The sequence below is a fragment of the Podarcis pityusensis genome (genome assembly GCF_964106645.2).
Source record: "Podarcis pityusensis genome assembly, chromosome: 11".
Taxonomy (NCBI): domain Eukaryota; kingdom Metazoa; phylum Chordata; class Lepidosauria; order Squamata; family Lacertidae; genus Podarcis; species Podarcis pityusensis.
The window spans coordinates 15,156,704-15,177,342 of record NC_138036.1 but is presented as its reverse complement, the minus strand read 5'-3'; the positions used below and the strand labels follow the sequence as shown (position 1 = coordinate 15,177,342).

The 20,639-nt window shown below is 42.6% G+C and overlaps 1 protein-coding gene and 1 long non-coding RNA gene across 4 annotated transcripts in view; one reads left to right on the top strand and one right to left on the bottom strand.

Annotated features, from left to right (window-relative positions):
* The first annotated feature begins 2,146 nt into the window (after positions 1 to 2,146).
* Positions 2,147 to 11,479, top strand: LOC308458835. Its single transcript, XR_013977715.1, has 2 exons — positions 2,147 to 2,341; positions 2,645 to 11,479. It is a non-coding gene; the product is annotated as an uncharacterized lncRNA (long non-coding RNA).
* The window catches only part of MALT1 (MALT1 paracaspase), a 40,372-nt gene continuing 30,838 nt past the window's right edge, over positions 11,106 to 20,639 (bottom strand). For all 3 annotated transcript variants that reach the window (XM_080973452.1, XM_080973453.1, XM_080973454.1), the window contains 6 exons: positions 19,692 to 19,766; positions 18,567 to 18,694; positions 15,822 to 15,971; positions 14,560 to 14,717; positions 14,252 to 14,377; positions 11,106 to 12,833 (listed from right to left, as the gene is read on the bottom strand). In XM_080973452.1, coding sequence (XP_080829578.1) covers positions 12,378 to 12,833; positions 14,252 to 14,377; positions 14,560 to 14,717; positions 15,822 to 15,971; positions 18,567 to 18,694; positions 19,692 to 19,766 — 1,093 coding nt within the window. In that variant the 3' untranslated portion in view covers positions 11,106 to 12,377. The remainder of the gene's footprint in view (positions 12,834 to 14,251; positions 14,378 to 14,559; positions 14,718 to 15,821; positions 15,972 to 18,566; positions 18,695 to 19,691; positions 19,767 to 20,639) is intronic.

Genomic DNA, 20,639 nt, shown 5'->3' with positions numbered 1-20,639 from the left:
GTATCCAAATACGTTCTGCTCAAAGTATTAATGGACCTCTGTTAGTCATGTTTGATGCTTTTTTGTGATGGTTGGTATTCATCAGTACAGAATACTATCACCTCTTTTTTGCTCCCTGTGGCAGCCATTTTGTGCTGGCCCCCTCGGCACTTTTCTCAGGGTATGAATACTGGCACCTCATTTTTTTAAACCAAAGAAGCAATGCTTGTGTCCATTAATCTTCATGGGTCTGCTCTGGGGAATGAATAACATTGGACACAATCGACACCCTCAAACTGCGAAACCAATGCTCAAGGGCGAATTTCTGAGGGGGAAACTTGAGTGCAGGAGTGTGGTGGCAATTTTAGAAACGAGATTTCACGCTGCTGCTCCCATTGTATCATTTTGATTCCTTCGATACCTTTAACTCTACAATCAAACTTTTCCGGAACAAGCTCTTCTAGGACAATTACCTGGCCTTTGAACGTATGACTCAAATTCGGCGAGTGTTAAGTGCACACACAATTAATGCCTTATCTAATCAGGCTCATCCGCTTAGGAAAACTTGAAAATGCCAATTTCTCCACATCTCTTTGTTGTACCAGATGTGCGGTTTTGCTTCTCTTAATATGTATTAAAGATATGCCGGTCACCGCTGAATAATTCATTGCACACACGCCTGATTAAATAGCAGCTCGTACTGATTAATAAGCGTGCCGTTAGCCTTTTGCAGATGGCACTGTCATCAGCTATTTAAGCCCTGTATGCTCACCTGCATGGAAACATAAAGGGAAACGGTTGGCATTGAACTCTACATACAGGTTGCTGAGTGTATCATTTATATTAATGACATGTCATCTCTCTACAGCCAAGCCCACACGATGCTAAAGCCGTCAGGTGATTTTGCCAGCTGGGAATATATGGGCGGCAGTGGGGAACCTTTGTTCAGGTCAAATTTATCCTCGTCTCCATTGCTATATGGGTCCTCAAGGCACTTCCTAATTTAAAAATTTACATTTAGCAATAAATACAGGCAACCACCATTTACGCATGCTCAGTATGTGTGCAGCAAGGCATCCAACATTTCTCCGATGAAAATAGGGATGTCCTATTTAATTATTATTATTTTATTATATATACCCCACTCATCTGACTGGGTTGCCCTAGCCATTCTGGGCACCTTCCAACATACAGTCATACCTTGGATCCCGAACGCCTTGCCACTTGAATGTTTTGGCTACCGAACACCAAAAACCCGGAAGTGAGTGTTCCGGTTTGCAAATGTTCTTTGGAACCCAAACGTCCGACCCGGCTTCCAATTGGCTGCAGGAAGCTCCTGCAGCCAATCTGAAGCCGTGCCTTGGTTTTCAGAAGTCGAACAGGCTTCCGGAATGGATTCCGTTTGACAACCAAGGTACAACTGTATATAAAAACATAGTAAAACATTTAAAAAACTGTTATACAGGGTTGCCTTCAGATGTCTTCTAAAGGTTGGCTTGGGTTGCATAACAATACCCTCCAACATTTTGCAAATGTCCTAAGGAAAAGCAGGAAATTCTGGGGTCAAATCAGAAGCAGGGACAGCTTCTGTAAGTCTAGGACTATCCCTGGAAAATAGGGACACTTGGATCTTTAAAAACAAAAAGACCCCACTGATTTTCATTTAGTAGCAGTGCTAAGGTAACACTGAACTCTGTGAATTTTCATTTTAGGATGAATAATGTGCCTTGTTAGTGCTATTATGTAGAAATCAAAAGTGGATATGTGAAAGTGGGCCCCATATTTCAGGTTTGAAGTTAGAGGTGGGTGTCTGGCCTGGGCAAGTTGAAGATCACCTGGCATTGTTCATTAGAATAGCGAAAAAGTTGGGCAAGCCCCATAAAACTGTGGTTTGCTCAATAGTACTTCATCTTTCCTTTCCCTTTTGTCCCCCAAACAGGAAAACATTGCCATGAGGTGATGATTCTCTGCCACTGTCTTCTCCTGGTGAAGATTAATTTTGAATGAATTCCCCCCCCCGCCCCCAATGTGAATAAGGATCTAGCCACATCCCAGGAAAAAAAAGAGGAAAACCGTAGATTGCAGTCTTTCAGGAACTGCTGGACTGACATTGTGCAAACTAATTGGATATTTCTCTCCAAACTCTTTAAAAAGCTCATGGTGTGTAAATAATAGATAATTCCATTTCTATCCTCTGTGTGTGTTGGGGGGGGGGGGAGCAGGGGAAATTAAACCAAGAAAATAATAGAACTGATCACAGCTGAGGAAGTGTTTTTTCCAAGTGTGTAGAACAGCGACATCTAGGAGCTAGCTAATAAATTGCACAGTGACTCAAAATGCACCTTAAACATCACTGTAGTAGGTCGGCGGTTCGAATCCCCGTGATGGGGTGAGCTCCCGTTGCTCGGTCCCTGCTCCTGCCAACCTAGCAGTTCGAAAGCACGTCAAAGTGCAAGTAGATAAATAGGTATCACTCTGGCGGGAAGGTAAACAGCGTTTCCGTGCGCTGCTCTGGTTCGCCAGAAGCGGCTTTGTCATGCTGGCCACATGACCCGGAAGCTGTACGCCGGCTCCCTTGGCCAATAAAGCGAGATGAGCGCCGCAACCCCAGAGTCAGCCACGACTGGACCTAATGGTCAGGGGTCCCTTTACCTTTACCTAGTAGCCCTGCTGGTATATGCATGCAAGGAAGACTGGTAACTGCTTAACCACTTTTACTATCCATTTATTTTTTAAAATTTTACTAACCACTCAAACAAGAAAAATGGATTTCAGGGCAATATAAAAATAAATTTAAAATATAAATCCTGCCAGTTTGTTCCTGACAAGGATGGGGACAAAACAAGTATTTATTGACCCTCCCTGTCATTCGCTCCGGCTCCAGCTACTGTCAAGTTCCCTGTCTTCTGTCCTACAAATCCCAAAGAACACCAGCCACAATTGCCTAAAATAAAAATTGCCTTCCACCAGTCAAAGACCAATGGAATAGATCAAGTTTGCAATATTCCCACATAAAACAGCTGATGTTTGTGATGGCCCACTTAATCATTTTCCCCCTACCAATTGTGGCAATTGTATTGCTCTGTGCTAGATGCTGTATGGTTTTCCATTGTATTTTTCACCACACCTTTTATTTCTTTAAAGGTAAAGGTAAAGGACCCCTGAACGGTCAAAGGCAACTATGGGGTTGTGGCGCTCATCTCATTTTCAGGGTGAGGGAGACGGTGTTTGTCCACAGACAGCTTTCCGGGTCATGTGGCCAGCATGACTAAACCATTTCTGGCACAACAGAACACCATGACGGAAACCAGAGCGCACAGAAAGGTCGTTTACCTTCCCGCCACAGCGGTACTTATTAATCTACTTGCACTGGCATGCTTTCGAACTGCTAGGTAGGCAGGAGCTGGGACAGAGCAACAGGAGCTCACTTCGTTGTGGGGATTCGAACCGCCAAACTTCTGATCAGCAAGCCCAAGAGGCTCAGTGGTTTAGACCACATTGTCACCCGCATCCCAATATTTCTTATAAGAAATGAAAGACTCAAAAAGCTACAATAAAAATCAATATGGATATTTAATGTGCACACGGGGCACCTGATGAGGTTTTACAGACCATAGGTTTGGGAGCAATTGCAAGAGATTTGGAAGTTCAGAATGTATATTTACTTTCTGGTATAATTAATGTGGAATGAGTACCCTCTAGTGGAAAAGTTTGGGAACAACCACATTTGTACTTTGTGTCTCAGAATTGGTTTTTGTTATTTTCGGCACACCTACCAGGAGATCCCTGCTGGATCAAACTTAACTCCCATCCAGATCAGCAGTGTTGCTCCATAGACTTATCATTCAGAAGCATGTTCCTCTGGCACCGGAATTAATATCCCACCCCCCGGACTTCCCTCATAATTCCCATTTTGTTTTATTTCCATATTACTCACCCTGCGTGTTGTTTCCCAAAAATTTCCCAATACATATAATCTTACTTTTTGTTATATACAATTGTGTTTGTTTATTCAAACCCTGCCAGTGAGTCCAATTCTTTATGTTGTCTCTTCATATATGTTGTAAGTGGTTCCCATTCTCTTTTAAAATCTTTGTTATCCATTTCATGTAATTTATCTGTTAATTTTGCCAGTTCTGCATATTCCGTAAGTTTCCCTTGCCATTGTTCTTTCGTTGGTATTTCTTCCGTCTTCCAAGCTTGTGCTAATATAATTATTGCCGCTGTTGTTGCTGCCCATTTTAAAGCCATCCAACTCGGTAGCCATCACAATGTGGCAGCAAATTTTATATATAATGCATAATTTTATTTGCATGTTGCCTTTCCACAGTTCAAACCATGCTCAAGGCGACTTACAACATGGGAGAAAAAATGCCTAGCTACAACATAACAAAAGTAGTCATAAACCATAAATAAAACATTAAAAAAATACACAAAGTGAACGATTTCCTCATAAATCACAAGATCTAAAATATACCAAAAAACCCCAGCTACAACCCCCCCTCAAAACAAACCCCACATTCCATAGTTTTACAATGCACTGTACTTCCACTTGCTTGTCCTATGGCCCCCCATCTTTAATTATCTTCCTTGAATTCCATGGGGCATAAAATGGTTAGCTTTGGCTGCATCGTCTGTTAATTATTTTCTGAAGAGTGGCTGTATAAAAGAAAAGTCATGCAAAGTGAAAAAAAATCTGATGGATCGGGGAGGTTTCAGCGGAAAGAAGAGAGTGTTTTTAAAGATTTGAGAAAACAGGAGGAAGGGTGTTATCAGTATCTCATAAACATGGTCAATTACTCAGGGTTTTTGGTTTTTTAAGTGCTCTTGTTGTATTGTTTGATTTATTATTGCTTAATTGTTATGAAACGTCTTAATATTTCTTGATGCACAGTATAAGAAACTTCTAATTAAAACAAAACATGTTCTTAGTCATTAACGATGTGTGATAGTATTGACAAATTCAGCAAAACGAACCATTTCCACCTAGTGAAAGGCAAGAAGATAAAACCTTGCCACATTTATCATTTGCCACATGCATCTGATTTGTGGCAATCAATAGATGTTAAAGCAACAATGCTCCAATACCATTTTATTGCTAGATAACTCTCCTGAACTCTTTTTGTCTCTTACTGATCCTGACCAACCTAATGCAAATTGCAAGACCTCTGGGGAAGGGCCCATCTCACTTCTGATTCATGTACACAGCGTTCATGAATAGCTAAGAGATACTTTACATGCCAAATGTTAAAGATTAACTAGCAGTCTTACATTTTGTTATTGTTTTGATTGTCCTGCTCTACTTCAGCCATCAAATCAGAATTAACTTGTGAGGATTGCTCTCTCAGGATTTCATTCACTTGGTAGAGGAGCTAGGCTGATGTGGAAATTACTTTGATCTACCAGTAATTCTCCCAATGCTGATCTCATTTATCTTCTTTGGCTGTGCCACACAGCATGGTTTTAGCAAGGTGTGCACAAACAGGAATGAGACACAGTGAACTTTGGGTTTGTCCGCTCTCTCAGTCCCATCCCTTCCTTCCATGCAACCCATAAGAGTTCAGAAGATTTCCTTTCCATTTAGTTAACCACAGCTTCTCCTGTCATCCAAGCCCAGAACAGTAATTATTGTTTACCATGGTTAGTTCAAATAAGCCAGCTCTAGAAACCATGAAGTTGGCTTGTTTCATGCTAACCATGGTTAATATTAACCAGATTGCCACTTCAGATGACATAACTAACCACTGCTAACCAAAAGTAGGCTTAGGAGCTTCTGAACTCTTCTGGGTGATGCGGGCATAGGAGAAGGGAATACACAATTCGGGGTCTCATTGTAGCCCACTCCTGCACATTGCCCTGAACATGGTTAAGCGTGACATGCACATTCAGCCAAAATCTTGTAGCGACATCTGCAAAACTGTCCTCAGCAAGGATATTTCAAATTTACACTATAGCTGACAGAACCTTACAGCGTGGGATGGGGAACAAAAGTTTTATCTCTCAGATCACCAGCTTCACAATTTAATTCCAGGACTCACTCAGTTTATATGCTAACAAACTGACATGTGTATTAATGTCGATTAGAGCTCTGTAATTTCACTAAATACCTTCTGGTGGTGCTGGGAAATGTGTCAGTTTTAGTCATTAGGAAAAATTAAACCAATAAAACTGGGAGGCAGTGTTCTGTCAAAAATCTTGTGCATCATTCTTTACTTTCCACTTCAGTGCGTTGCAAGCTCCAAACTTAATATGGAAATTAATTTTCCGGATAGGGGATGCAGATTATTTGTTACAGATTTGCTTTTAGATTATACAGAGGCAGACTGCATACTTACTGGCTCTCTAAGCAACAGCAGTTCCCACCCCAAAAGAATAAATGAAAGAAATGGGATATTAATCTTCAAGTAAACATTGTGAAATAAAACAAAACCTTTAAAAGGAACTATACCAAACAGAGTGGACAACAAAAAGAACTGGATGTCAGTTTCAGACTGGATCACATAACTGGCACTAGATTCCTTTTTCGGAACCCGCACCTTAGATGGACAGATCCCACACCCATTTGATACTCAAGACAGTGGATTACTGGGTTCAGAGAGCTCATGCACATTTAAGAGATGTTAATTTTTAAATTAAATTACCCTTGATTTTTATTATTTATTTTATTCCATTTATATTTCTTACCCACCCTTCACCATGAGGTCCCAGGGTGGTGGCAACAGCACAATTCACAGTTATAAAAAAAGATGGAACCATTATAATTACCAAATAACCGTTCTGCATTAGAGAGGAAACAGTATTCTAGTCAAAAGTGGCAAGTGATTTGAGAATTACAGCTCAGAAAAAGACGACTGTGCATTACTCCTTACTTTCCTAAATGATGAAAAGTGCCAGGGGCAGTGTTTCTCAGATCCGACTTCCTTCTGATGGAGAGGCCACTTCCAGACAGTTGCTGTTTTGCAGGAGGGCCCAGTCACAAACTGGCAAATCTAGTTTATGCAATTGTAGTTGACCACGCTGTCTTGAGCAACAAAGCTACTTTCACCAAAGATCAGACTTTTTGTGATAAGGAAAGTAAAGGGGGACTGCACTGAAAGGTGTGGAGTAACACTCGCTTTACGCAACGTCATCTAACCTTATGCTTATTAAATAGCCAACGCTGTCTTAATCTCCCTGCAAACAAATCAGGATGAATGCTCAATAAACAAGTTGTCTGGAAGCAACCTTTGTGTATTTTTCTAATACGAATTTACAAATATACAACAAGAACGCCTGCCTTGTTAAAACACAATGCTGAAAACAGTTTAGAGCAATTTACAATCACAAAATAAGGAGACTCCTCCCATATTCCTGGCCATGGTACAACAGCTGTGACCATAACTCATAACTGGCTAGCTGACAGATACTTCTATGGAGCTGATGAAATTGTTGCCTTGAACACAGAGAAAAGCAATCGCTCATTATCATCTCCTATGCACGTCCTTCTGAGAACGGAAGGCAATGCACAAGAACATCTGGTGCCTTAGTGCAAGTAAAATATAATAAGCTTGCTCTTACAAGGATTGCATCTCTTTCTGGAAATTTATATGGTTGTCATCCTCTGTACCATACTGATGGAGCTTGAATCCCAAAGCAAACACGGTGCTTTGTGGAGGGAAAACACAGATTCAATCAGAGATAGCAAAGTTGCCAAGCTTGCAGCTGATGGGAAACTGGGGAGGGTTGGAGGCCTTTACGGTTCACATTAACTTTGAGGAAGGCTGGGGCTCATAGCATATGGTGATGATATAGAAAATCCATGCATGGTGTAGCCAGGGCACAGAGGTGTTCATGTGCTTGTTTTTAGTCTAGCCAGAGACTAAATGTGCCCTGGGGAAGTCACTTCAGTGCTGCTAACGCAGTGGTTTGACTTCCTGCCATTGTCTTTCCAGACAGATGATGCCAATAACATTCATTGCACTGCCCACTGTATGCCTGTCCTAGAAAAGAAACCATTCTTTTATATTGCATGCAATGGAGTGGGTGACCAGTGCAAAACAAAGTCATTGACCTGTTATCCAACCCATAGGAGTACCTATACTATCAAGCTGCACTATAGGCAACTGCAGCAAAGAAAATCCAAGTGAGAATCTTTCAACGAACTGTTAGTGACTTGTTAATTTGAGCAAGCTAAATCTATCCCCAGGAAGTTTCAAACTTGATTGCATTTTAAGCAGAGTGTATACTTATTCATGTTTTATGCCTGTGCTAATAGGTCTTTTACTGCATTTGCAATGGCCTATGGCTACAAGCAATAAATATTTATTGGCCATTGGGCTTGCAGGGTTCACTAGAGCAGGAAGTTCAGTGCAGTGCAAGATTAAGGCCCGTAGTGACAGAAGCAATCTCTTTTGTTTCCATCATTACAGACCTAATCTTGCAAGGGCACTGAACAGTGCTCCAATCTCTTAGATCGTGGGAAGAAACCAATGAGTTTTTCCAAGTGCCAAAAAGTATGTGAAGAGAATAGTTACCATGGCAATGCAAGCTCCACACTAATCAAGTGTGCGTGTGTGGGCCTCTTGAACTGATTGTGACTAGAGATGGAGAAGTGCTTCGAAGAGCCATTCTTTTGCTCTGAAAGCAAAGGACAGCATCACCGACTTTCATCTGGTGATGCAGTGCTATCAGACCAGTTGCATAGCAGCCTCTTAAGGCTGTCACAAAACGTACACTGCTCATTAATGGTTTTACGTTCCACCTAAAAGCATGAAAGCTAGAAGTTTGTCCTGATCTAAATGAAAAGACAACCCTTTTTTTCTGAGGAGCTCACAAGGTTTTGCCCTGGATATCAGGCATGTATCACCTAAATACGTCACATAGTATAGTTCCTCCCTGCTCAAATTCAGGGGTCATAATTCACTGCTAGAATATACAGCTTCCATATGGAAGGTCTGATTCAACCCCTGACACCTCCAAGTAGGGCCGGGCAAGATTTATGTCTGAAACCCTGAATGGCTGATGCCAGTTGCTGCAAACAATACTTATCTAGGTGGACCTATGGTTTGCCTGGGTTTACGGAACTCCATTTCTGCAAAACTTTGCCACTTAGGAGGCTGTGGAAATGCACAGGAGCCATTGAAAGGGCTTCCCATTGGACCAGCTCATTTTGGAAATATTTAACCATTGCGTTAGTCTGAAGATGTAAAGGTATTTCATGGGGGCCAGTTCAGAAAGTGACAACTACTAAACTAAGGAACATTTAAAACTTGCCCTTACCATCAACAACAAATCTCTTATTAACTCAAGCAGCAAACCTGCACATAATTTACCTGGGAGTTCACATGAACTCCACAGGACTTTCTTCCAAGCAGATCTGCATAGGATTGTGTTGTTAATCTCCCTCCTCTTATTAATAAAACCACTTGGGTTTTCTGAACCACAAGCTGGAAAGCGTAACAACATATACATGCTATCTCCATCCTATTGCCTGAGTCATCAATGTCCATGAACTGCCCTGAATTGCAAGTTGGAACCCTAATTTTTAGCAACCAGACATGCAAGTCCTATTCCTGGGCCACAACCAATATTGTTCCAGCATCCAGTCTCTTCTTCAAGTGCCTCTTCCTCCCTCCCAACAACCTTTTCCCCTCAGGAATCATAAATAGGGGTCTTGAACAAAATCAAGGAGAGGGGTTGGGCCAACTGTAATCAGACAACACTGTTCAAGGCAAGGGGATATGATGTATAAAGATCCCTGAGGCTGCAGTGCTTGACACATTTCATTGCCCAACTCTTTCAGAAGTCCACTTCTTGCATGGCTAAAGCTGGCCAGTGTAGCCTCTTATGACTACACTTACAAGCACAGGAAGACAGAAAGATATATCCCAGACCCAAACACAATGAGAGGAGAAGAGTGGCGTGGAAGGAGGGGTGGCAAAAGAAGGAATGTTCATCAGAGGGAAGGCAGGTACAGTGGTACCTCGGGTTACATACGCTTCAGGTTACAGACTCCGCTAACCCAGAAATAGTACCTTGGGTTAAGAACTTTGCTTCAGGATGAGAACAGAAATCGTGCTCTCGTGGCGTGGCGGCAGCATGAGGCCCCATTAGCTAAAGTGGTGCTTCAGGTTAAGAACAGTTTCAGGTTAAGAACGGACCTCCGGAACGAATTAAGTACTTAACCCGAGGTACCACTGTATACAACACGTCTTCAAATTCCTCCGACAATTATTTAGAAAATGTACGAACCCACTTGCTCAAAAAAATTCTCCCAAGTAGTATACAAGTCAAATTATATATAAACCATGACTTAAAATACACAAATCAATTAAAAACAAATATACATAAAACCACCAAGAAAAACAAATATAAAATCAACAAAACATTCAAAACAAATATAACTAAATCACATTTCTGGATAAATCACCCCCCTGACAGCTTCTTTGACCTTCGCTCCTTAGACACCGCTTAGACCTTCTCCAGGCTCCAGACTGACTTGCCACTGACTTATCTGTTCCGTCCCAAGTGTCTACTTACCTGCAACTTTGCAAGCTGTTGTTCCTTGGCTTCTCTTCCTCCTTGCTTCCTAGAGTCCCAATGGCTGTCTACTGACTTTCCGAACCACTTCCCGACTGTCTCCCCCTTAATACAGCTACATCTCTCGTATCGTAATTCTCCTGCACATTTGTCAGCACATGCAAAATTCCACAGTGCTAAGATGCAGAAATCTAGAATAAAGGCTAATATTTAGTTAGCATTGTTTTGGATAGATTGCCTCAGTTTGCCTAGTATTCCTTTCCCCCAGAAATGCAGGTAAGAGTCTAAATTTAACATACCACAGGCACTTTAGTCACGTTAGAGAATTGAATGCTGAACTTCTTATTGAATATAGTACATCTATACAAATATTTTTAAAAAGGAATTTATTGCCTTGCGTATAATTATGAACAAAATAATAATAATGCTGGCCTTTTAAAATGACAGTATAAATGAGAGGAGTACCTGTAAAGCTGATTCACTCTTGTTGACTGTTAAAGAGGCTGGGGTGCATTTATAATCTCACACAAAAATCTCTTTCCTACCCTTTTAAACTAATTGCAGAGATTGATCATGTAAAACAAAACTGGTTCCCAAATGACCAGAAATTCTGCAGGTGCTTTTATTTAATCAAAGGTTGTTTGTACAGTGTTTGTTGTAGGAGGAAAGGTTCGGGAACTTCCAGAGGACAGAAATAAGAATATCATTGATGAATGAGAGCAATATTCCATTCAGTCCATCGTCCAGTTCCCATGCATTCATCTAGACATGTAGGGAAAGCACCAGATACCCAGAGGTATCCTGCCATCCTCTAAACATCATCCCCTCTATGTCAGGAGGTTCCCACACTTATGGTTGGTGGGCCACCAGTGGTCCATGAGCTTCACTCAGGTGGTCCATGGCATGTTCATGTTAAATATGCAAATTGCTTTTTAATTGCATTTCCCTTGCATTTCATTTCTTATTGTATTGGCTGCAACTTGGATGCAAGTTAATACAAAAAAAAAAGCAACAGGCAGTGACCATTTTGCACATGTTCAATTACGCAGAACATGAGGGCAGATCAGGGGTATAATGGGGTGGGCTTATGCCTTATGCAAACTCTGTTGACGTGATGGCGGGGCGGGGGGCAGGAACACAACCCCCGTGCAAATCGGGGGTTGCCTGCGGAAGAAATAAAAGAAACAATAAAAATACAACTAAAAATCATTACGTAGTTCACCAAAACCGTCAGCATTTTCCAAGTGATCCCTGGGGGCGGGGGAGTGTCTAGCAACCACTGCTCTACTTCCAGTGCTCAGGTCATGTCATTGCTTATGTAGCCAAAGCAGCAGCACCATTCGGATGGTATGAGTAGACTTGAGGAACCCCAAAGTTTGTATAGAAAAAATTTCTAGAGGTGAAAACCCCAAGGAGTGAGCCCCCCCACCCAATACAGGACTATTTGTGCTCAGTGCCCCATGGAATGCTGACTGGTGGGAAATGTTTGGGGGGGGGGTTAGAAATGCTGGAAGTTTGGACAGGCAGACCATCGTCACACTGCAACATTTTGTTGCAGCTCCAATTGTTTTCAACATGTTAAGAGAATACTGTACACATACTCTCCCATGATACACAGCTGGGCTTGAAGTCAATCAGACTCTTTCTTACTACTGTATTGCAACATGCCCTGCAGTTTCCTTATCAGGGAAAATAACTGGCAATTTCCTGTGGTCCAAGAAGATTTCTTAAGTACCTATGTGCCAACTCATAATCCCAACAACTTGGGATCCTGGTTAAATAATTCAATGAGACCTATTAATGCCCTTTCCCCAAAATCCAAGATCTGCAAATCGCTGCCTGAGGAATGTTGCCGCTAAACTGCCACACAAAAGCTTCGGCTACTGTTGATGAGACAGCCTCAAGCTTCCTGAGAAATCAGATTCCAGTTCATCCGTCGTCTCCACAGGTACGTTGCTTTGGTTCGAATTGGATGGATACGACCAGGTTGGTGACCATGCGACCAGCCTGTTTGGAGACATATTGCACTGGCACCTCACTGGTTGCAAAACACTTCCTGAGTGAGCAGGGCTTTGCTGGGGGAAACCTGTATAACAATGTGGCTGGTGATTGTGATGAGAGGGGCTATATCCAGCTGCCTCTACACCAGGCGAGTGGGCGAAACAAGGCCCGTCAGGCCCGCAGAAGCTGTGGAAACAACTATTCTTTCTGTATCCTTGATGAATGCGCAGTCTCGCAATGAGCGGCTTGCCAATGTTAACCACCTTCCTTTCATCCACAACATCATCTACTCCTGTGTATTCATAGTGCAGGCAAACTGTGAAGGTTAAGTCTTCCTGTGAAATAATAAAAAAAGAAAATTCATCATTAATCTTCATAATAATGGCAGCTGTTATGCCCTAAGAAAGAAATGCAGGCGTTCACATCAAATGCAGCATTCACTGCCATCAGAGTGCTTTTGTCTCCTAATTACACAAATTCACAGGACAAAAAAAAGGGGGGGGCGCTGGAAACCTATTTCTAGCGTTTTGCTGTCAGCACACAGACACTGTATTTTAAAAGCAACTGTTACACCGGCTGCTAAAGATATTCCACTTTCCACGTTAAGAGTTTGCCTTCCACATGGAACTTGCAAAAATTAAACACAAAGAAGCTACTGTTTGCATCACAGATAACTCCAATACTCTCACTAACATAATCAGTTTTGTATGCTGACTGAATTAATGGCACACCTGCATTTCGTGGGAAACAAAAGCAAAAAATGAGCATGTCTGCCCCTCAAAAAATAAATAAATCAATTTTAGCACTTGCTGTATCTTCATCATTTAGGATGATGTATAAGCCAAGGGACACCAGCTGTTCTTTATCATGTAGATTCCACCCTCATTCCAATGCCACATACTGCAGTTTTATACTGATCAGAGTAGTTCCTTCACCCAGTACATTCTCATTGCCCAGTCAGATTTGGCTCCTGGTCCCCTATTTCCCACCTCACAGTAGTGTCCAATCTGCACTAGGCCTTTAAAGCAGCGTCGTGCCACTTCAAAACAGTCATGGTTCATGGTTTGTGAAGGGTGTTGAGAGTTTTTTAGGAGATCCCTCTTCCCCCTCACAAAGCTACAGTTCTCAAGAGTTCTCTGGGAAGAGGGACTGACTACAAAACCACGCTGGGAATTGCAGCTCTGTGAGGGGAATTGGACTCTAACGATCATCTGTGACCTTAGCAAACTACAAGCCCCAGGATTCTGTGGGGGAAGCAGCAAAGGTTTAAAGTGGTGTGATACAGCTTTAAATGTATAGCGCAAATGGGGCGACAGCCATCATCGGAGCCCTGATTTGTTTTGTTTCCAATAGCTTAGAATCATAGAATTGAGTTGGAAGGGACCTTAGTGGTGCAGCAAGAAAGCAAAGCAGTTGTGATCCTACCACCACCTCAGCCTTGACACAAACAAAACCCCTACTGCTGCAGCCTGCTGCTCTCCCCCAATATCCATGAAGCCATATTCAGAAATCTGGACTCTGAACCTTTCGAGACTGAAGGCCTTTGGCATATAATTCTCTGCTGGCTTAACCTGCAAAGCTGCATCCATGGGGAAATCATACATTTATGCTGAGGTATTTCAAAGGGCAAGTAGTAACTGGAGGCTACCAATAGGGGTGTGGGCCTGTAAACCGTGCAATCTGTTTCATGCAGCAGCTGGTGTAAAAGTGCCAAACAGAATGAGTTTGTGAAACAAAAGTAATGTGAAATGACCTTTAGCTTCTGCAGAGAACTTATTCGAGTGTAGAGACAATGCTTGGGCAAGTCCTTTGAAAGCAAGTAGCTTCCGGTTTCCTCAGGAGTCCCCTTGTTTGCCCCTTTGGGGTCCACATCCAAGTCCTGTTCAAATTTGTTAAAAAGCAGAAATTAACTCATAGGATTAAAAGCTATATACCCACAACCACCACCACCCTCTAGCTGCCAGATCATATAATATGTGGGTTTTGGCCAAAGTGCAAATTTCATGTTTTTTATAATCTTGTAAAGAATAAACTCATACCAAGCTCCTGACGCCAACTTACGAGGGGGAAATCTGTAACATAAGCTTTGCAAACAGTGATTTCAGAAGGCTTCTTTACTATGCTTGTGTAGACAATCAGGACATTGGAGAATTCTGCTGCGAAACCCAGCTGAATTTGAACACCGCAGGCAAACTGAAGGCACATGCTTTCAGGAAGTTCTGGAAACAAACACATTTTGATTAGTGGTAATACACAGATGCTCTCCTTCAAAATTAGTTGGGGAAATTGCATCTTTCCTCATGCTGTACTTAGTCATTATCCAGATTGGAACATCAGGATTAATTTCAGTAGCTAGGAGATCTACAAACGAATGGGAGCAGATTATAATCAGTCTTCAAGACTCCTTCATACATTTTGCACAGATCATCTCCTCCTGGCATCTATCAACAGTTCTGCTATTGCCCTAAAATGATAAGTAACTTTACTGGAGAGGATCTTGCGCCTTCACTTTACTAGCAACACATTAAATGAATTACAAGTTATCATTTGCTGAGCAGATAAGAAGATGAAGCTATGGGGAAAGGGCCTGGAAGGTCACTTCATATACCTAGGTGCATGTGAGCTATGGGTTAGCCACCCCTGGGCTATGGGATGTCACTGTCCCCTCATCATTATGATACTGACTGACTGTTTTGTGAACTGGCTATTTTCTGTTGTGGGATTTATACAGTAGTTGTTAACCACTGTGGATGTTTTGGATATACAAATGTAATAATGTGTTTGGCTTGGGAGCTTGACCCCTAAGAAAAAATTAATGAGCCCCATCCCACCAAGGCTCCACTGATTTTGGTGGCAGCAAAAAAGCGGGGGAATAAAACAGAGGTGATGTTGGGGTGGACAGAGATGTGTAGAACTCTCTGCACAGCCCAGAACCTTGATGGGGATACAAACTACCCCTACTGTGCTTATTAGAATGATCATTTGATGAACGGAGAGGGGATGATGATAAGCCCTGCTCTTCAGCTGATCTGCTGGGTGTGGGGCTACGCTGGAGAAGGTGCCCTGAATGTGTGTGTACACACATGTGAGGGCAAGAGTAGGGGTGGACACACCCACTGGTGGCATGCAGCCCCTGGAAAGTTTGCCAAGGGTGAGTGCAGTATTCAAGTATTCCATTGAAGGTTAGCTATCCTTGAACAAATAATCTAGGGAAATGAACCATTTGAGGGAGGTAAACCAAGTTATTTCAGTATATACATAAGGCTGTTGTGCCTGGGACATGAGGAGCTATAGACCAACTTGAACAGCATCTTCACCCATACCGTGAGCTTTTGCCCACTGCAAATTCCGCGCTAATGACTCTGCCGACGCTACTGTTTGCTGAACAGGATCAGTTAATGCTCTCTTCTCAGATAAGCTGCTGCGAATCTCCAAAGCCTGCTTGCCTTTGGTAAGGTGACACTTGCCCATATCTAAAAATAAAAGATGCAAATCATTTTCTGGGAACCAAAGCTGCTGAAAATTCTAATTAAAGCACCTACATTCCAGAAGAGCCGCCATGTTGCTATGGTTATTGTTGTGTCAGCGTTTCCATGACAAACCTGATTTCAAGGGGGCATTCAAGCCTGGCTGTTCAAAATTCACTACAGTCCGGAACATACCGTCCAAGTTCCTCTCCATGAGAACTCCGCCTCCCCTGCTCTTTTAGCATTCATTATGACCCAAACATTTAGTAAGCTGTGTGGCAAGTTTCTTCATCTTCTCCCTCCCACATGCATAGGCACAGATCCTCCAGTCAATGAAATCCTTCCCAGGAAAAGACATGTTTCTTAATTGCAGCACTCTACTTACAAGAATACACGTTCCAATCGTTTTACACTACAGATAAGCTAGACTGATAATCTTTTCCAACAGTTGTCTTTTTTTTAGTTGGGGTTCTCCATCTATTTTCAGCCACATCATTAGCATCCTTAAACAATTTTAATGCATTTTTGTCCACCTTCATACTCTATATGTTTTTTAAATGTTGTTACATAGCCGCCTTTTTCATAAGGAAATTCTGCAGCGGTAGTAGTTTTTGAACATCACTTCTGCAACTTAAAAAAATGAATTTACTATATAAGGAACTGCCTTTGGCGAATGGCTCATCTTGCCTAGTTCTGTCTATCCTGGCTGGAAGCAGTGTTCTGGGGCTGTGAAAGGAGATAAAGTATACCTTTAAAAAACAATGCCACCATTTTGGATGTATCTATCGCTCTGTGCCTACAAAGCAAACATGCACCACAATTGATTTGATCCCCCCCTTTCTACCCCAATGTGTTAGTAGTATTGTTATACGTTGTGCTTCCAAGGGCAGGGGTACATCAAAAAGCCACACACCCACCCATTCCCACAGCCCTGTTAGTCTTTTGCATATGGACACAATTCATTTAACAGCTTTTATTAGGGATTAAGTGCTACAGCACACTCCAATAGTTACCCCCACCCCCAGCAATGCCAGAAGTCTTGATTGGCGTGAAGGCAGCCTCCCTGGATTAGGGTTGTACACAGTTGCTCTCCAATAGTCAGCCAGTGGTCCCACTCAAGAACTTAAGCATCCAGATATTGCCATCTGGCAGCTCCTTGGCTGGCAATTTCACTTCTGCCTTCCCCAAAGCAGAAGGGGGGGGACACCTTCTTGCGCTTTGCTTCCAGGACCACATTGAGGCAAAGGAGTCCTCTGAATGAGGTCTGTGTCAGCATCCACTCCCTTCAGGAACTCAAGAGAACTCCCTTTCTTCAGGTATGGTTTGCAGCTCACTAGGCTCCAGCCTCCTTCCACTCAGTTTCCTACCCAGGGCATTGGTTACACAAAGTCTACATTTCTCCAACCTGCCATTCCAGCCTCCCCCAAGCATTTTCTTCCTGCTTGCCTTTTGCCCAGTCACCCTCCATCCACCCCCATCCTTCTCTCCCGAGTTCTAAGAAATTCTGACGCCTTCTGGAGGCCAGCAGCTGTTTTCTATCTGCCCTGTCAGGCTGCTCCTCAGGGAGGGGGAAAAAGATGCCTGTCTTGTTTGCCAGCAGGCTGTCTTCCCAGCCATCCCCTGCTGGCAGTTTCTGTTGACTAGAACCAGTAGGAAACACAGGGTGCACTGGGGTAGGCCATTCATCTCATCTCAAGGAAGTAAAGGATATGGGGAGCAGGTTGTATTTCAGCTGACAGGCATAGCTGTCCAAAAACAGTTATTTACAAAGGCTGGTGTACATTTGTTCTTTATCCTCATCTAGGAACAAGCAGTTTGGGCTGCTATTTGGGCGGGGGGGGGGGGGAGTTTGAAAGGAAAGAGTGAAGCATGGGTGTGCGTATACCTTACCCCTGCTATCAACTTCTGTAAAAAAATTACAGCCTCTCAGGGCTGCTTTTTGGCTGTAACCCCCCCCCCCAAATCAAAACAGCTTTTACATGCATTTGTGCATAACACACAGTTTGCTCCGAAGGCCTCAAATGTGCAAATGAAATGTTTTACACTTCACTGCATTTGTATTCTGCCTTTCCATCAAGGAGTTTTATCCACACAACAGCCCTTTGAAGTAGATTAGGCTGAAACGCGGGACGCGGGTGGCGCTGTGGGTTTAACCACAGAGCCTAGGACTTGCCGATCAGAAGGTCGGCGGTTCGAATCCCCGCGACGGGGTGAGCTCCTGTTGCTCGGTCCCTGCTCCTGCCAACCTAGCAGTTCAAAAGCACCACGTCAAAGTGCAAGTAGATAAATAGGTACCGCTCCGGCAGGAAGGTAAACGGCGTTTCTGTGCGCTGCTCTGGTTCGCCATAAGTGGCTTAGTCATGCTGGCCACATGAGCCGGAAGCTGTACGTCGGCTCCCTCGGCCAATAAAGCGAGATGAGTGCCGCAAGCCCAGAGTCGGTCACGACTGGACCTAATGGTCACGGGTCCCTTTACCTTTACCTTTAGGCTGAGAAATAGTGATTGGCTCCCCACCCCTGCTCTAGCCACTGCACCACACTTTTCTCGATCAAGCAAACTTCCCTAGTGGCTCAGGTATACTTCTCATAGGGCTTCCTTACCTTCTGCTACACCATCCAGCAGCACAGTAATTTTCTTGTCCTCCAACAAGCGTTCCTTCAAGAACTTCATGAAAATCCCATTGGCTAAGCCAGACTGCTGAATTTCAAAAGCTTCTGCTCCTTGGCACCTTAAATGCATATTAACAACAGCAGAGGCATATGATGGGTTGGGAAAGTATAACTGCAGCACAACAGAAGGCAAAAATGTTGCTTTGTCAAAGTAAAATAAAAAGGACTTTTACAGGATTCTGAAAAATCAGTTCACGTTTCACAATAAAGTATACAAATAAAGTATACTTTTACAAGAAATGTTAATAAATATTAATGTTTGCTCACAAATGTTTGCACCGCCAGGATGCAATTTGCTAGGATCCAGAAGGCAATTGGGCCTGATCTGGTCCATGGGCGTTAGTTTGCCAAACCATGAACAAAAGGGTTCTCAGGATTAGCAGCATCACTTACCTGAATATAACACCAGAGCAAGGCCTATTATCTTGTCTGTAAAACAGGTGTTAAAATCAGGTAAGAATTCTCAACTCCCCAATTAATGGAATGAGGCACATCACATTTATCTGAATGCGCAATCTCCTTTTATCACCCTAATCTGCCTTTTGAACTGGGTTTTCGGTCAAGTGGTCAGGGAGATGCTGCACTCAGATAAACCAGCAAAAGGAATGTACCATGTTTATGTTGTGTTGAAGTGGGAGAGGCACACACATGCAAAGTTGAAAGTTGATCCAAAAATGAAATCATGAGGTTCAATCCGGACTTAAATCATGCTTAGAGTAGACCCACTGATATCACTGGGTCTTAAGTTACTTATAACTAACTTGAATGCCATTGATTTAAATGGGTCTACTTAAACCTGAATACAACTCAAAGATTTTCTCAAATGTAATGTGCCCACAAAGTATATAAAGGTCTGCTAGAACACAAGCAGATTGTCTTTTTTATTATCCATCTCTATACTGAAGTTTTTTTAGTTAGCTCAGGAAATATTAACACAATCATTCTGTTGTCATTTTTTATATATATGTGTATATATATATGTGTGTGTGTGTGTGTGTGTGTGTATATATATATATCTCTACACAAAAAATATGCAGGTAAAATAATTAGCCTTACGTGGCGTATCCAAAAACAATGTTAGCTGTAACCTTCAGGGCATCCAAGATGAGGACGGTATTATCATATTCATTCCTTTAATAAATGTAAGAATACAAAATGAGAAGAACAGCCTGAATCTGGGGCAAGTTGAAGATAAAACAAAATGTTTTTTATATCCAAAGCCATGACATTATTATATAGATAGAAAATTCTATATAACCCCCTCCCCCCAAATTCTGCCATTTATTCCATCACTTCCTTTAACAAATCAAGCAACAGAGAACTAAGCAAATTTGCTTTGGTGAATCAGTGCAAGGTGCTTCCTTCCACATTCATGAGCTGCTCATGTTGCAGTTGCATAAAAGTAGCCCATGCATAAGATGTAGCCCAGGCCTTGCCCCATCACTGGCTCGGCTCTGCCTGCTCCTTGAGTGCTTTTGCCTGGCTGGAATATGTCCTTGAACTGTGATCAATGCCTCTTGTTTGCCTTGTTGGAGAGATGCGCAGGTGTAAAAACCTCTGCTTTTTGCCTGGTGGGAATGTACAAAAGAAATTGCTGCTCAGCTGCCTTTTGCTTCGAGTACCACCCACCACAGGCATCCTGACAGTTCCCTGACACTTGCCCATGCTCACTGGCAGAAAAAGACCCCACACTCATGCTTTTTGCCCTGAAACCTCTCTAGAGTTAGGCCAAGGGTGGTGGTGCTGTTACAAAGCACCCAAACCCAAAATGGTGCACAAGCTCTATAAAAATGCTTTGCTTTGGCATCGATGACTGGATGGAACAACACCTAGAACAGGGCTACTGGTTACACTTACATGAAAAGCAGCTGGAATCTGCCTGACCAGAACTTTGAAGATTCAGGCCTGCCTGAAGCAATATTTTATTTTGAAATCTTTTAAATAATATTTCAGTTTCCTGTTAATTACGTTGCTTTGAATGTATGCTTTATATCTGACTTTCTT